The sequence below is a fragment of the Sphaerodactylus townsendi genome, linkage group LG02 (assembly GCF_021028975.2).
Source record: "Sphaerodactylus townsendi isolate TG3544 linkage group LG02, MPM_Stown_v2.3, whole genome shotgun sequence".
Lineage (NCBI taxonomy): Eukaryota > Metazoa > Chordata > Lepidosauria > Squamata > Sphaerodactylidae > Sphaerodactylus > Sphaerodactylus townsendi.
Window position 1 is genome coordinate 152,537,946 of NC_059426.1, and position 17,507 is coordinate 152,555,452.

The 17,507-nt window shown below is 43.0% G+C and overlaps 1 protein-coding gene across 4 annotated transcripts in view; it reads right to left on the reverse strand.

Moving 5' to 3' along the window:
- Positions 1-17,507, reverse strand: part of TTC7B (tetratricopeptide repeat domain 7B) — a 130,878-nt gene that overhangs the window by 51,253 nt on the left and 62,118 nt on the right. For all 4 annotated transcript variants that reach the window (XM_048485191.1, XM_048485192.1, XM_048485190.1 and 1 more), the window contains 5 exons: positions 15,906-15,989; positions 13,239-13,343; positions 9,035-9,152; positions 7,818-7,875; positions 2,009-2,081 (listed from right to left, as the gene is read on the reverse strand). In XM_048485191.1, the coding sequence (XP_048341148.1) occupies positions 2,009-2,081; positions 7,818-7,875; positions 9,035-9,152; positions 13,239-13,343; positions 15,906-15,989 (438 nt within the window). The remainder of the gene's footprint in view (positions 1-2,008; positions 2,082-7,817; positions 7,876-9,034; positions 9,153-13,238; positions 13,344-15,905; positions 15,990-17,507) is intronic.

A 17,507-nucleotide genomic window follows, 5' to 3' on the forward strand; every position in this document is an offset into this window, starting at 1 on the left:
GGCTAGTCACAGCTTTCCGGAGCTCTCTCAGCCCCACCCACCGCATGGTGTTTGTTGTATGGGGGTGGGGGGAAGGGAAAGGAGTTTGTACGCCTCTTTGAGTCTCCCTACAGGAGAGAAAGGGGGAATATAAATCCAACTCTTCTTCTTCTTTCCATGTGATCTGCAGGTTGATGCTAACAGTCCCTGCCAGTACTGAGTCCTGTTGGGAGCCTGTTCCAACCATTGCAGCCAGGAACCAACTGGGAAGTTAAAATGGCCCTGGAACAAAGCCAAACTGAGCAGCCCTTGGGACAATAGCAGCCAAAGCTGCTGGGACCAGGCAGCCCAGCATTTGTTCATCCTTCACTTCTTCTTTCAGACTGACAGCAGTGCAAGAGACAATGGATGAGTTGACTCCAATGACTATTGCTGATGTTCTGAGCCATGCGGCTCCTGAGTTGCTTCGGCTTGGATGTGTTTACACCTGACTACCAGTGGTCCTCTAGGGCCAATCCATCTCTTGGGTGCTGTGTGGTTAGGGTCCATCTCTGGTTGCAGTTCCTGCTTCTCCGTCCTTCTCGTTACAGGCCTCAGTTCTCTGTTGGCGCTAGTCTCTTCTTCTGAAGGTTGAGGCCAAGCACAGGAACTACGACTGTCCTCCTGACACCTGGCGAAGCCCTCCCTATTTTGCCTGGCTATGGTCACGTTCACATGAGAACAAGGAAGTGCAGTGCAGTCTCAGGACTCTACAGAAGGGATTTACAGAAGTGTCAGCCCCAGGTGAGCTGGTGACATTGTTTCGGAGGCCTGTCATTACATTAACAAAAGCTGAGTGAAAGTGCACATTTGGCAAGCATACAAAGACTACAATAAGACCCGCATCAGAAGGTATTTAATTGCTTCATTTATACCCTGGAGAACTCAAAGCACCCTGCACCTCCTCTCCTTTGTTTTACCTTCACAATGGTGACGTAGGCTAGGCTCACTGGTCCAAATTCATCTAGGGACCTTCCACAGCAGAGAAGGGATTTGACTCTCAAACTACCAGATCTTACTCTGATATTGTAACTATCACACCACCGGCTCCCAGTTTGCAAAGGCCAGGTTTAATGCTACGTTTCTATAAGACTCTACAGAGTCACAAGGAAAATGATGATTTTGATTCCTGGATGATAAATGGCAGACATTAAACAAGGCATAGCCCCACTGAGATCAAGGAGACTGGCTCCCATCTTCCAGGATAAGATTGCTGTAACTGGCTATGGAGAACATCTGGGTCAGCAAACAGAACACAGATGTATTGTCGAAGGCTTTCGCAGCCGGATTCAACTGGTTCTGGTGGGTTTTCTGGGCTGTGTGGCCATGGTCTGGTGGATCTTGTTCCTAACGTTTCGCCTGCATCTGTGGCTGGCATCTTCAGAGGTGTATCACAGAGGGAAGTCTGTAACAGTCTGTGATACACCTCTGTGTTACACCTTCTGCAGCAGCAGAAGGCCATTGCTTTCACATCCTGCATGTAAGCTCCCAAAGGCACCTGGTGGGCCACTGCGAGTAGCAGAGTGCTGGACTAGATGGACTCTGGTCTGATCCAGCAGGCTCTTTCTTATGTTCTTATACTTCAAGTCCCTCTTAAAAATCTAAGTGAAAGCAGGCCTTTATTTTCAAGTATGCAGACCCTGAGAGTGATCTTCCACTTCTTGGTACCCCAAGGCAGCAAAAAAAAATAAAAAAAACCCTAGTGCATACACAGGTGAACAATAACCACCATTAAAAAGTTTGAGCCCAGTAGCATGGTTAAGACTAACAAAGTTTTATTCTTATTATAAGCTCTTGTGTGCATGCACACTTCTTCAGATACTGCCACCGCTATTTGCCATTTACATTTACATTATTCAGTAGATAAATAGACAGACAGATATATTATTCACACAGACTTTTGCACAGCAATGCCAAAACAGCAGAAGACATAAGTAATTTAGTTAGTGCTAATATCAATTTTTAAAAACATGTCAAATTCTAAACTAACCTGCCGAGATATAGCAAACTGCAAAGCCAGATAAAACGATGCCAGGTGATCAGTTGGAGATAAAGTGTGAGCTCTGAAAAATATTAAGGATAGTTTAGTCCATTAAGATACAGTAAATACCCAGATCTCCATGGCACCTGTCAACTATAGATTTAGCAAGTTAGGGGACTATCAGCCTTCTATGTCACGGTAGCTTACAGAAAAAAACACCCCTTTGGAGAATACCGCCCCTCACCCCCATGAATTCCCCACAGTGGAAAATGTGAGTCTAGTTGGTTGTCACATAGTATCTCTTTTGCCACAAGCATTTGAGCAAGTGTATTAAACGTGGATATTTTCTGGACTGATTTCTGAGATCTGAACCTGATAATGTCCTATGAGTCACAGGTAACTGACAGACAGTTACCACTTTAAGCACTGGAATCCTATGCAAAGTTACTTCACTCTAAGACCACTGACGTCAGTTGTCCAAGACAGAAGTAATGATGTGTAGGTTTGCACTATAAATCAATTTTCACTTTAACTGAATTTTTGAAATAGTAATTACAAATAGTAATTACAAGATAAAAATTGTTGCACCCCATCATTCCTTTCCGATTTATTGCATTTCTCATTCACTACAAAACAAAAGTTAAAGCTAAAAATGCCCTGGCTGTTAATTTGGGGGCAGAAGGAACTGCACATTCTGGCTGTGCCACAGCTATATGAAGAAGAAGAGTTGGATTTATATCCCCCCCTTCTCTCCTGCAGGAGACTCAAAGGGGCTTACAAACTCCTTTCCCGTCCCCCCACCCACAACAAACACCCTGTGAGGTAAGTGGAGCTGAGAGAGCTCAGAAGAACTGACTAGGCCAAGGTCACCCAGCTGGCATGTGTTGGAGTGCACAGGCTAATCTGAATTCCCCAGATAAGCCTCCACAGTTCAAGCAGCAGAGAGGGGAATCAAACCCGGTTCCTCCAGATTAGAATGCACCTGCTCTTAACCACTATGCCACTGCAAAGTAGTAGTAAATAACATCAGTACCGGATAGATTGCCTCAGTAACAGGTCTATATGCTTCATGAATAAGCTTGGCATCCCTGGAATTATCCTCATGCCCAACCCATTTCATCTATGAAAACCCCACTCCCCATAGTTCAACTGTGTAGCATTGTTTTTCCCCCACTGATCTCTGCTCTTCTTCACAGCACCTCTTCTTATTTATTTATTTATTTATTTATTGAATTTGTAGACCTAGCTTCCCATCCCCGAGGGGCTCTGGTGATTGCCACAACAATATTCCATTACAATCCAATAAAAAATTATTAAAACCAATAAAATCTATTAAAAAAAAAATCTATTAAAGAAGGCAGCGAGGTCAATACAAAGGAATATCAGAGGGCACCCCAAACCCAAGAATTTAATTAAAGGGAGGCCTCCCTAAGAGGAAAGGGAGCGGACCCGGACTCCCCTCTAAGAGGGTAGCATATGGTGGTAATCGAATAGAGAGAGAGGGGGGCGCACATTTCAGCGACTGGACACTCCAAAGGCCCGGCGGAACAACTCTCAGTCTTACAGGCCCTGCAGAACTCACCAAGGTCCCGCAGGGCCCGGACAGCTGGAGGAAGAGTGTTCCACCAGGCCGGGGCCAGGGCTGTGAAAGTCCACAGCCCACGATGTGGGAGGCCAGCCGCATCATTGAGGGCCAGGAACCACCCAGCAGAATTGGCCTCTGCTGCGCGCCAGAGGAGGCCGAGTAGGGAAGGCATATGGGGGGGTAATGTGGTCTCTAAGATTACCGAGGGTCCCAAAGGCCAATACGTAAGGCCTTAAAGGTCAAAACCCACACCTATGAAAATGATTCGGAATTCCACTGGAAGCCCAATGCAACTGGCGCAACACAGGCTGGATGCTTGGTGGGATCCCGCGAAGCAGCCCCCTGTGAGCAGGAAAGCGGCGCTGCTGCATTTTGGACCAGTTTCAATTTTGGAATGCCGGCAAGGAAGGCCAGCTGTAGAGCTTAGGAAAGTTCACAAATAGTCCAAGCCTGGAAGTGACCGTTGCATGGATCACGGTGGCTAGGTCCGCTTCTGCGAGAGGAAGGGGCCAGCCGCCCGAGGCCTGGCGAAGATAGGAAAAACGCATGATCCCGGGTTGTTAAGGGCCACCTGGGTCTCCATCGAAAGAGAGCGAATCCAGGTGGACTCCCCAGACTGGGCCATGAGTGACGGAGGCGAGCCGGAGGCCAAAATGGTCCACCTCCCACTCCGGGCCCGGCTGGAAATTCCCCCCCTCCCCTTTGCGACCAAGCCAAAGGATCCTCCGCTGGCCTTCGGGATGGATTCCAGGTTTCCAGGCCCTGCTCTGTTGTAAATCCAACCAGAGATCAGCTTCCAAACAATGCTGTAGAGCTGCAGGGGCGGTGGACGGTTCCCCTCTCCATCAACAGAATGAGGCTGGAGTGTCATCAGCATACTGGTGACAAGATCAGCCCAAAGCTCCGTACCAGCTGAGCAGAGTGGGTCGCATATAGATGTTAAATAATGGCGGGGGATAATAACGCCCCTGGGGTACACCACAATGAAGTGGGCACTTCCGGGAGGCTTGATCCCGCTGACCACACTTGCTGGCACTGGTCCCGCTTGAGAAGCGAAAGACAATCCACTGAAGGACAGTGCCTGCGCACTTCGAGGAAAGCGGGCCAGGCGGTGGGCCAAAAGGTGCGTGATGCGACCATATCAAACGCTGCTTGGTAAGATCTTAACAAAACCAACAGCGCCCGATCCGCCTTTGCGGGTCAAGAAGCTGCATCACGGAGCGATGTGTCTGTGGCGGGCGACAAAGGGACCGGCTCCCTCCGTCCCGTGCTCCAGCACGGAAGCCGGACTGGAAGGGGTCGAAAGCCAATGTGTCATCCAGGAAACCACTGAAGCTGCTTGCTCAACACCACTCTCTCAATTACCTTTCCCAGAAAGCGAAAGATTCGGAGACTGGGCGGTAATTGGCCAGATCCCCTGGATCTAGCGATGGTGCTTTTCTAAGAGTGGGCGGACCACTGCCTCCTTCAACCCATCCGGAAAAACTCCTTGCTCAAGGGAGCTATTGGATGATATTCAACAGATGGGGTGCGTGAGCTCCGCCCGGCAGCAGGTTTTATAAGCCAGGAGGGGCACGGATCCAGAGGGACAAGTAGTAGGTCCTAACAGCAAGCCAGGGCCCTGTCAACAGCGGCCTCGGAGAGCAGCGGAGAACTGGGCCAAATAAAGGGCCAGAAGGCGGCAAGGGAGCCTCCAGTTCGCTCATTGTAGTCAAAGTGGGGGGAAGATCCTGGCGGAGCGATGTGACTTTATCTGCAAAAAAGCTCATAAATGCCTCACAGCTAATAGCCAATTGATGATTTGTGGAACCTTCCGATAAGGAGGTTAAAGACCGAATTATACGAAACAATTGTGCTGGGCGTGAGCTAGCAGATGCGAGAGAAGAGGAGAAGAAAACTCTCTTCGCTTCTTTCGTCGCCATCTCATAGGCTTTCATAAACGTCCTATAAGATGCTCGCGCAGCTCCGTCACGAGATTTCCTCCACACTCGCTCTAGTCGTCTAAGCACCCGTTTCATATGGCGGAGCTCTTCCGTATACCACGGAGCCCGCCGAGAATGGGGGCGTAGAGGACGCCGGGGAGCAACAACCTCGATGGCATCGGAGAGCCGGGAGTTCCAGTCTTCCACCTGCTCATCGAGTGTGCCGGCTTTGCACTCGGCAGTGCTGGCAGCAGGGAAGCTGGAGAGTCTCAAAAGCGGCTTGAAATGTATTAAGAGTTTTAGGCAGAGAATTTCCAAACTACCAGGATGATCAAAGAGATCTCTCTCAGGCCTCTTCCGCACATGCAGAATAATGCACTTTCAATCCACTTTGCAGCCGGATTTTATTGTGCGGAATAACAAAGTCCACTTGCAAACAAAAGTGGATTGAAAGTGCATTATTCTGCATGGGTGGAAGGGGCCTCAGAACAGCAACATTTGTTTTCCCTTTCTGCATTCTAAGGCGCTAGAGATGTCCTGGTCTGGCATTTTTGAATGTTTAGGTTCAGTCCTTTAGCTGGACTGAGCCCACGTCCAGTCTCTTAAAATCTTTTGTTAAAATCTGTTAAAATATTTTAAGCACCAAGAGAATGACAGCCATGTGGCCTCCTGTTAGTCAACAGCAGGGGTTGCTTTTGGGTAAACCTGAGCCGGAAAAAAAAAAACCCTGGCTACTTGGGCTGAACAGCCTCAAGGTTTTTCGGTTTTCAGCGGTGGGGCAACTAGTAGAGGGGAACGCAGGTGCCAGCTCATCTGATCCCTGTGCCAAGTTTGCCGCCACTACCAAGCAGGCTCCCGAGGTGAGTGGAGGGTTCAACTAACCTGATCCCTTCCACCCAGCTCTCCCCTGCCACCTCTAAAGCCCAAGGGGTTTTAAAGGCAGTGGGGCAGCCAGCCGAGTAGTGTGATGCTATTTGGCTCAGAGTTACTTGGGTTTGGTTTTAAAAAAACCCAAAATTTCAAATAGGCTGAAAAAGCCAACATGGAGGTGTGGCTTTTTTTGGCTGCTTCAAAAAAATGTGGGCTTTTTAAATGAAACCTGAAAAATACTGAAAAAAATTATGCGCAGCCCTAGTCAACAGTTTTCAGGTGGCTGAGGGCATAGATGGCTTAATCAGGTGCTGCTACTGAACCATACAGGCTATGATTTGGCAGAAGTCTAGTTGAAGCTACTGTATTGGGTATCTTCCCCCTAGCTCCCAGACTGAAATGGGCATCTCTTGCAACATGATTTAATAAGTGCTACTCTACACGTTCTGGTAAGAACAAAACCAGAAAGTCTTCTTTTTGATTTGTGACTTAAAATACTTATATGCCAGGTTTTCTCTTGGATCAAGAAATCCTACAATGATAATTAACCAATAACAAGGTAAAACAAAAAGAAAATAAACAAATCCCAAATACACCCACCCACTAGAAAAGATGCTTGCTAACTGTCTAGAGAAGGGCTAGGAGCTAGAGAAGAAGCCCCTCCGCTTGCTGTGGCTCTGAACGGTGATCCTGACTTCAACCTAGAGGTGGCGCCCTCACACCCTGTAAGAGTGCCTCACCCCTGGAACCACTGCAGAAGAGCATGTTCTTCAGTCTCAAAGCATCTAGTAGACATGTGCATGTATGTCAAGCTTCTAAAACATAACGTGTAATTCTAACAGCATTAGAGCATGGCCTGAAGACACATGACGCAGCAACCTTGCTGAAGTGAGTGAGCGGTCAGAGCAAGGATTGGAGATCTCTAGAGAACCTATGCATGTCCCCTTGATTTCCTTGATGTAAGAAAGGTGGGCTGTAAATGAAATACGTAAATACCCTATTTCAGTCTCCAGGCTTACTGCCTGAGAAAATTCACACGTCAGTCATGGTGAAGTCAGAGCACTTTCAGATGAAAAATGCATGAATCTGTTTCAAATGTTGTAAACTGGTGGGACCACAATGGTGGCACCTCACAGGTTCTCCAGCAGCTTTCAGTGTGTTGTTCAGAGTGGCACTCTCGTTTAGAAGAAAATGTGCAATCAAACCATTAAAGTAGCGGATAACAGCTATATTTTAATAATGAAATAAGAAGGAATCCTTTGGAATCAAACTGGATTTGCCAGCCTTACTTCATCAATCAATAGGCTCTGTTCTCATGAAAACAGCCTTTAGAGGTAAACAGCCACAGTGCACAATCATTCATTTAAAAACTCCTCTTTAAAAATACATGTAAGGGGTGTTTAAAATATCTAGAGCTAAATGAAAAGGAATGCCCACTCACCTTTGAAATGCAAGAAGAGCCTTCCTCTGTAGGACCTCTTGCATCCCTCGCAAGGAAGCTAAAAACAGGGTTTTAATTAGTGATCTTTAGGCAAACACCATGAAGTTAACATGGAAACCTTATGTCAGGTGAAAGAGATCACGTGCAAAACTCATCATTTTTATTGCTTGGCATAGGCACATTAAAACAACAGAACATGTGCTTCCCCATTGTCAGTATTATAAAAAAATATACATACTATTTTTATTTCGCTACTGCGGTATAGATTTGCAGGTCACACAGAACAATACTATCAGCCAAATCCAGTGTGGGGGGTGTGTGTGTGGAATGGGCTGTGTGAATGGCAAGGGCCCATGCCAATACCTTTGCCCACCCCACCTGCTTAAGTGGCTCTCACACCAGTGGGGAGGGCAAACAGGGAAGTGGTCTCCTGTTCCAAAGTTGTGCCGGCCTAAATATGGATACAAGCGCAGATGGGGGTGGTTTAGGGCATTCCCAGGGGCAGAGCCAACCTTAGCAGTCTTTCACCAGGCTTTTGGCCTGGGAACACCCCCAGCGCAGGCAGCTGACTTACACGACGATAACATGTAGCGTAAGTCATTATGTCCTATGGAGTGTTCTGGGCAGCAGCAGTGTTTTTTTGCCCAGTTACTTGCTATGCTGCCTGGAGCTATATTGGAGGTTACATAGCGCCACCTTTAAGGCGCTGTCTCTGGCTGCTGCACAGCACCCTCCCGCCCCAAACTGGATTGGTCTGCATATTTTCCTGCTGCTTACAGCTACCAATCCTGACATAACATAGAGTGTTGCCAGGTTCTGTGAAGCAGCACTTGAAGTATGCAGCAGGACGGTCTGTGAAATAAAGCTAGCTTAATGATCACATAGTCTTCAATTTCCCCGATTTATTGTTCCCCTATGCCTATCCCTTTTATAGCTCCTTTACAGTTTTGTTCCCTTTTAATATTTATACTTTTATCCTATTTCCTTTATGTTCCCATAACTTTTTGTGTTCCCAATATCCTTTTACTGGTAGATTTCCCCCCCTTTTTAGATATGTATTTACTGTTTTAATATATCTTATCTCTTTAGTTTTATTTTATTTACCTTATGTTGGTCTGGGACCATAATAAAGACTGACTGATTGTTTGACATGCTTTTACATTCTACGTTTTATTGCCACTTTACCCGATAAAGAGAAACCTGTGTGATTAACATACCATCTGTAGCTTGTAGACTGTAAATTAATCCCAGGGCTAAGTAACCTTTGGCTTTGAATTCTGATGTTTTGTCCCCCACATCGACCACCATTCTGGCAAATCTTTCTGCTTCTTCTAACTGAAAACAAAAGAGACAGAAGGCTGGAAAAATAGGAATAGACAGGACCACCCCAAATCTCATGCGGAAAGGACTCAGATTAATTTCATGGACATCGGAGGTAGCAAAAATTAATACAACTTAAAATCAAAACTATTCTGAATTGACATCAAGGATATCTTTCCACCACTATATCAAGAACATATTGGCCAGACAGTTTATTATTGCTTATGCTGGCCGACACCTTCTGCTCCACATGGGACCACCTAATTGTCAACAAAATCAAATCCCTAGGATTCTCCTTGGACTATATTATAACCTTGGATGAACATCAAATCCTCAAAACCCTAAAGCAAATAATATTTCATATGGCATACCAAACACTCCTATCACAGACCAACAAAGTCTGTTCACCTCTGAGATATGGCATTCTGTCTCTAAGAGGAACACTGAACAATTGCTGTTATTACCCTTGATCTTTTACCTATGCCATTAAAGGTTAATGAATGAAAGTACATATTGCACAACAATTGGATCCCAATATAACATTTTCTGATTGCTAGAAAGACCTTATAAGAACTTAACATCTATATTATTTACTTGCTCTAAAGCATTTTTACTAGTTCAGTTATCCTATCTTCGTCATTATTAATTTTCAATCATCTGGTAATCTTGTCTTTACATAATCAATTTGGATTCATATGTCAACTAGAGACTCCATTTCTCAGCAAATTCATGTTCTGATCGTCGATTTATAATATTAATTTGGCCATAGTAGCATATTCTCTAACTTTGTCTTCCCAACATTCTAATGTGAGACCATCTAATTTCCAACTTGTTGCAATTGTTACTCTTGCAGTAGTTAGTAAATACCAATGCAGTTTATTCAATTTCTTGAGAAGCTTTTCTGGTAGTATACCCAATAGCATTGTTTTTGCAGTGAGAGAGAAATTAATTTTAATTATCTGCTGTATTGTCTTATGTATTTCTATCCAAAACTTCTTGATTTTTTTTACAAGTTCTGACCTCTTTGTTACATCTCCACCAGATGCCATCTTCTTAATCAATTCAGGGGTAACATACCATCTGAAAAACATTTTATACCAATTCTCCTTCAGCATCTGACTTGCTGTAAATGTAATATTTTTAGTCCATAATGATTCCCATTGTTCAAGAGTTATCTCTTCCTTGAAGTTTTGCATCCATTTTTTCATACATGTTTTTACTTGTTCAGTTTCTGTTTCAATTTTCAGTAAAATCTCATATATTCCGCCCATCAAATGATGCTTCTGTGTTATAAACTCTTATTCGAAGTCTGTTAAATCCCATAGTATTCTCTTCTGTGAACTTAGTTCTCTTTTGAGTTTAGATGAAATCTGAAAATATGTCAGCCATTGGTTTTTTTCTTCCCTCTGTCGTAACTGTTTGCCATGATTTAATTTCCCTTTGCTTGTTAATCATTTCTTTGTATTGTCATATTGTCATTCTTCAAAGTTTCAGTGTCATAGTGTGCTTCTATCAGAGACTTTAGAAGTGAGGTTGTAGGGCTGAGTTATAGATATGTATTTTTCCAGATTTCAAATAATCTTTTTCTTATCACATGCTACTCTTTTTTTAACAGCTTTCTTTGAATCTGTTTTTTCTTGCCATAAGTAACTATGTATACCTGATGTAAGGCCTACAGTTTCTAATTTCATGAGACTATAAACTTGGTTCAATATCCAATCAGTGATCCACGTAAGTCCAGCTGCATAATAGTATAGTTTAATATTTGGAATCGCTAATCCTCCTCTCTCTTTTTTTTTCTTGTAAGACTTTAAATCTTATTCTTGGTCTTTTGTAGGCCCAGATAAACTTGTTAATGTGCACTTGCCATGTATTAGGTATCTTCTCATTAATATGTATAGGTAGCATTTTAAATAAGAAATTTATCTTGGGCAAGACGTTCATTTTAATACTTGCTATTTTTCCTAGCCAGGACATTTTGAGTTTAGATCTTCGTAGATCTTCTTGAATCTTCTTCCAGGTTACCCCGTAGTAATCTTGAAATAAGTTATTTATATTAATATCTAAGCACTTGATTTTGTTAGTGGGAACATCACAACCAGTTACCTCTTCAATGTCTTTTAACTCTTGTTTAGTTAAAAAATCTCATGATAATTTTTGTTTTGGAAGAATTTATTTTGAATCCAGCAAACTGGCCATATTGTTTTATTTGTTCCATCAAATGTTTTATTGAAAAGTTAGGGTTGGATATTGTCAATACTACATCATCTGCATAGCTTTTTGTCTTGTATTCCCTTCTATATACTTTAAGACCTGTGGTTTTTGGATCTTGTCTAATTCTTGTTGTCAGAATTCTAAGGCTAGTATGAATAGTAATGATGATAATTGGCATCCTTGTCTTGTTCCTTTTTCTACCTGAATTTCTTCTGTCAAGGCACCGTTGATTAAAATTATCACCTTTTGTCTAGTATATATTCTTTGTATTCATTCTAGAAATCTGAGACCACAATTTATATGTTCCAGTATATGTAACATGAATTTCCAAGAAATAGTGTCAAAAGTTTTCTCTGCATCTAAAAAAATGAACAGTTTTCTTTTCTTTTTTTACTATTTGAGAGTTCAAAAGCATCAATCGCATATTGTATATTTCATGAATTCTTTTAGGGGCGAAACCTATCTGGTCTTCATGGATCATCTCATGAATGCAGTTTCTCAATCTGTTTGCCATTATAGAAGCAAATAGTTTATAATCCACATTTAATAATGATATTGGTCTGCATGAGTGTGGCGATTCTGGATCATTTCCCTTCTTTATGTATTAAAGTCACACGAGCCTCTTCTCACGTCGGAGGGAAGTTCCCCTTTATATTTTGAATTATTTTGTCTTCTTTTTCTGACTATTTAATATACTTTGAAAAATAATTTAAATTTTTTTAAAAAAATCTGAATTTGCAAAGTCTTTAAAGTACAGTCAATAACAATCAATCTTGCTAGTACTTGCTAGTACTTTCCATTCCATTCCCCCCTTCCCAGCCTCTGAACTTGTCAAAAGGCAATGTGTTGGGAACCTTGTGGCAGATGGAAGTGGCAGCAGTACGAGATCCCAGAAAATATGGGAACTTCCCATGATCCCCAGGGTGCCTATACAGTGCTATTCATGCTTGTAAGAAGAGGTCTTATATGTCCTACAAGCTCTTCTCAAGAGACTAGCTGTTGTGGTTTTTCCAGTGGTCTGGCTGTGGTCTGATAGTTTTAGCCCTAACATTTTTCAAGCATCTATGATTGACACCTTCAGAGGCACGTCACAGTAAGGTGTGTCCCTAATGTTTCACCTGCATTTATGGTTTGTGTTGTCAGAGGCATGTCATGGTAAAATGTGTTTGGAACACATCTCACCATGACATGCCACTGAAGATGCCAGTCACAAATGCAGACAAAATGTTAGATGCTAAAACTACCAGACCTCAGCCATGTAGCCCAAAAAACCCACAACAGCCAGTTGATTGTGGCAATGAAAGTGTTTTGAAGAGACTTTAACTTTTTATTAGTTTGCATAAGATCAGCCACTGAGAGAATTTGTGAAGGGGTGGGTGGGTGAAGAACAAGAATGGCAAGAGCCAATCTGGACCCATTTAGAACTGGCCCAGCTTAAATCAAGTAAATCTAATCCGGCTCCTTCCTTTTGAGTATTGCAGAAAGAACCAAAAAAGTCATGAATCCATAGCAGCACTGCAAAATTTCAGAATCAGAGACTGAAAAGGATCAAATGGCCATCAAGTCCAGCTGCTAACATGACCCTGTTTACAGGACAAGGGATTGTGCTAAAAGACATGCGTTTGTCACATGCAACAACTGCACACGGGTCCCACCCACCCCTTTTTGTGCATGTGCTGTGAAACCCAGACTGAATATGAAAACAGCTGAAGAAGCTCAAGGAAAATTATTTTATGTTTAAAGCATATTCTTTTCAATCTAACACGTTCCTGGAAATCTGACGTTTTTGAACAGCACAAGTAATCACTCAACACGAACAGTATGCATATATCTTTAAACACTCTCTTTTTTTTGCAATTCAAGTAGAAAGCTAACAGAAAAACGTACCCAATGAAGGGATCCCATGCATAATTTGGCAGCGAGGAGTGGGATCGTGGCATCATCTGGTTTCAACCGTATACACTCTTTCAAGACTTTCACAGCTCGAGCAGACTGCACAAAAACCAAGACTCAAAATAAGACAACATGGTTAAGACTCATGCAGTATCACACCCTTGCAAACTGTTCAACAAATCTTAAAATATGTCATAAGTTTAATTCCAGCATTAATAGCTCCAATGGCAAAGCACCTCTGTTCATCTCTTATGGAGACCCCGCTGGGTTTTCTAGGAAAGTTGACAGTGACTTCATGGCACTTTCCACCACCATCTAGTGCCAATAGTGACACACAACCAGTTAGCAAATGGATAAGGGCTATCTACAAAGTCACAGAACTGTCCTCAAGAGGCAAAGGAAGGGTGATGAAAAAGCACAGAGGGCGACTGCATTTAAAATAGTCTACCATAAAAGCAAAATGCAGAACAGATTACTAAGAACTGAGAAATCGTCTCAGTGCCACTCTCTCGATGAAAGCTGTTGAGCCAAATTAAATTTGCGCTCTGTATCTCTCCTTTCAGTGGCTTCAAAGCTGCCCTCCATAGGCAAAAAAGACAAACGGAGGCATCAATGAAGATTACTTCATGGGTCTTCCCATCATTAAAACATGTCGTCTCATCTAGATCTCTTGAATAAAGTAGACTCAATTATGAATGTAATCTCTTTATTGATAGAGTATAGTTAGAGATTAACACTGGCAAAGGATCATGGTCCAATCTGGGAAGAATCAGAAAACTGAGCAGCCCCTTCCTCCCAACCCAATTAGCCACCCTTCAGAAACAGTTTCTTGCAAGCAGGTACAACAAAGCACCTCCTCCACGAGACCAGATAACCATTCTCTCAGAAGGTCTCGTGGGAAGGTCATTTCACAACAGGCAGGTCAGCGGAAGCAGCAAGATTGCAAAACAAAAGCAAGCAGGCGGAGAACAGACAGAGCAATTCCAGATGCCACCTCCCCCGTCCCACCTGGAAAGTGATGGCAAGACCAAATGCTCAGGTCTTGACTAAGAGAGAGAGAGAGAGATTGTGGGACTAGCATGCTATGCTGGATAAATATTAAGACGAAGAGTTTGGATTTATACCTCACCTTTCCCTCCTTTAAGGAGACTCAAGGCAGCTTACAAACTCCTTTCCCTTCCTCTCCCCACATCAGACACCTTGGGAGGCAGGTGGGGCTGAGAGAGTTCTAAAGAACTGTGACTATCCCAAGGTCACCCAGCAGAAATGTAGGAATGCAGAAACAAGTCTGGTTCATCAGATAAGACTCTGTCGCTCTTGTGGAGGAGTGGGGAAATCACAGCTGGTTCTCCAGATAAGAGTCCACTGATCTTAACCACTACACCACACTGGCACTTGAACAGAGTGGACTCAAATTAGACTTGTCAAGTTTCTTGCTGTGATTGGACAGCTCCTGCCATCCATTGCTGTTCCCACCACTGTTCAGCAGGGCACTGGGGGAAAAGTAGGAAAGAGTCGTTGTGCCATGAAAACCTGGCACGGATATCACCACACTGGTAGAGAGTTTTGTAGAGCTCCTAGAGAATCACACCAACACAGCGATGTCACTTCTGGGATCTGCTAGAAATAATGTTGTGTCACTAGCACATTATCATTCCCATCCCTTCTCCCTCTTGCTGGTTGCCAGCCCATGGATGAAAACCCTTGCTCATCTGCATTTTAGAAACTCTACTTCCTTCCTTCCTTCCTTCCTTCCTTCCTTCCTTCCTTCCTTCCTTCCTTCCTTCCTTCCTTCCTTCCTTCCTTCCTTCCTTCCTTCCTTCCTTCCTTCCTTCCTTCCTTCCTTCCTTCCTCCCTCCCTCCCTCCCTCCCTCCCTCCCTCCCTCCCTCCCGCCCGTCCATCCATGCTTGCTATGCCACCCATCTCTCTCCATGTTTACTGTAAAACTATAACTTTTCTTTTGCAAATGCACCCTCCAGGATTGTTTAATTAAGGAGGAAAACTGTGTGTGGGGGGTGGGGTGGGGGTAAGGGAAACTAATTATATCCTCCCTTGCCATTTTCTTACTGGGAAAAGAAATACTGAGTTGCTTCTGATTGCACTGCCTGTATTTTTCCACAGCAAAGGTAAAAGAAGGTCAGGATTGACTTTTTTCCCCCAAGAGAAGAAATAGTTAAAAATTTGCATGCTTCTTCTTCCTTGATAATTAATTCTAGAGGCTTCATAAGATCAACGAAGAAACCTTGTTTAAACAGAAAGAAAGAAAGAAGCATGCAGTTGAGCTCAGAGACACAGATTAAAAATACATCTCAGCCAAGAATTTACTTTAGCAAGCTGAAGTACTTTTATGCCATGCTTTAGTTGAAATGAATAAAATGTTTAGTTGAAATGAACAAAAATGATTAACATTTTATTCTATAGAGTTTCTAGGGAGTTTTGCCTAGTACTGAACAGACTGAAATTGTATGCAGCTTTGCACAAATGTCATGGTGACAGCACTAACGTTACAATTTTTGGAAGATAAATTGAGCTACGGTGTCAATCTGGCACACAGTTACAGAAACCTAAATTCCATTGACTCAGCGAGTAGAAGACTGTATGTAGCCTGCAATATCACTTCCATCAGCATTCAATAAAACAAAATCAGCAATGAAACCTACTTTTCCTGCCGCCATTAAGGATAGTGCAAACTGATACCAAAGATGGAATTCTTCAAAGGCAAACTTCATGGCTCTTTCTAAGCACTAAAATAAAATCACAAAAAAATCCCACATTAATTCACAAAAGGTACGAACAGAATTAATATTGTAAAGAGAACTACAGAAATTAATGACTAATCAAACCACAACGCTCTAAGCCAGAGGGAACACAACTCAAATAGCTCTGAGAGTCTCTTTTATACTTACACTAATTCAAGAGAGAAAAGCATTGCCACAAAAGCATTTTTGGTGCATTTGAACCTGTTCTGTTTTAACTCAGTTTTTCATCTCCAGGCATCATTTGCAGGCCTCTTTAAACACATCTCAGTTAGCCCGCATTCATTTGTCCTTTCCACTCCATAGTATTTGCATGTGTGTGTGTCTCTCTCAGCACCCCAAGTTGTACACATCCTCTTCTCGGTCCCTGCACCTTGGCAGGTCTACACTCTGTTCAAAGGACCGCTGACAGAGGGGGGCGGGGGAAGCAAAGACAGACTGAGGAAAACCAGGGAATAGAGATGCTATGAAAAGACACCTGGGGTGGTGTGAAACAGTTTATGGGGCGCAGAGTGAAAAAAAAGTGTATTATTCTCCTCCTATCACTTCAGGTCTCTCTTTATCTGATTTTTTTAAAACCACCTTTTAATTTTATTTATGTTATCTATAGTCCGCCTTTTTCACAGGGACTCAAGGCAGATTTCACATAGCAAGCCAGTACACCTCACACAATGGGATATTCAATACAGAGATACAGATAACCTTTAATGGCATAGTAGGGATAATCGATAGCCAGTGGATTAGGTTACAAATTTGGCACCACCAGAAAGAACTGAAGCATCACATAAATATTCACAGGGCACATTAAGCGGTTTGGAAATTATATAACCAAGTTCCTGTCAAGATCTTTCTTGGCACCCACCAAGTGTTCTCAGACAGTGGCTGTAGCCAGTGGGGCTTCTGCCCCGCAGGGCTTCTGACTAGCCATTAGATTATCTGATCTGCTGTACAAGCTAAAATAATACTGGCTTTGTTGCCTTTCTCACTCCTCTTTCCCAGTGTACTTTTAAAACATTACTCCTTATGCTTCCTATGTGCATGTATGTCCCCACTTCCCTTGGTGGCCATTTTGTGGTTGCACACCCTACCCTGTGCCAAAATTCCAAAGGTGTCTATAGGCTTCCAAAGTAGTTTTGAGGTAAAAATTATGATCCTTCAAAGCAGTGTTACAGGCAATAACATCAAAATGGAGAAAAAGTGAAAAATAGGATCACCTCTCTGACACACACCTATTCAAAACGAAAGAGGTTATTGTACTTATCACAATAGCTAGTTGTGTATTCAGTTATCCCCAGGTTTACCACTCTTAACATTTGAATGCATTGTTGGAAAATCTATTAATGAAATTTATATCAGTTCCCAGTGAACGAATACAACAATCCAAGATCTGAATCTTGTTACTGTGCTTGATGGTTTATCTTGCTTTTTTAATACCCACACACAGAATATGTATTTTTACAAATATTAAGACTTCACCCACATATCACGGTATTCATTCTTGCACAT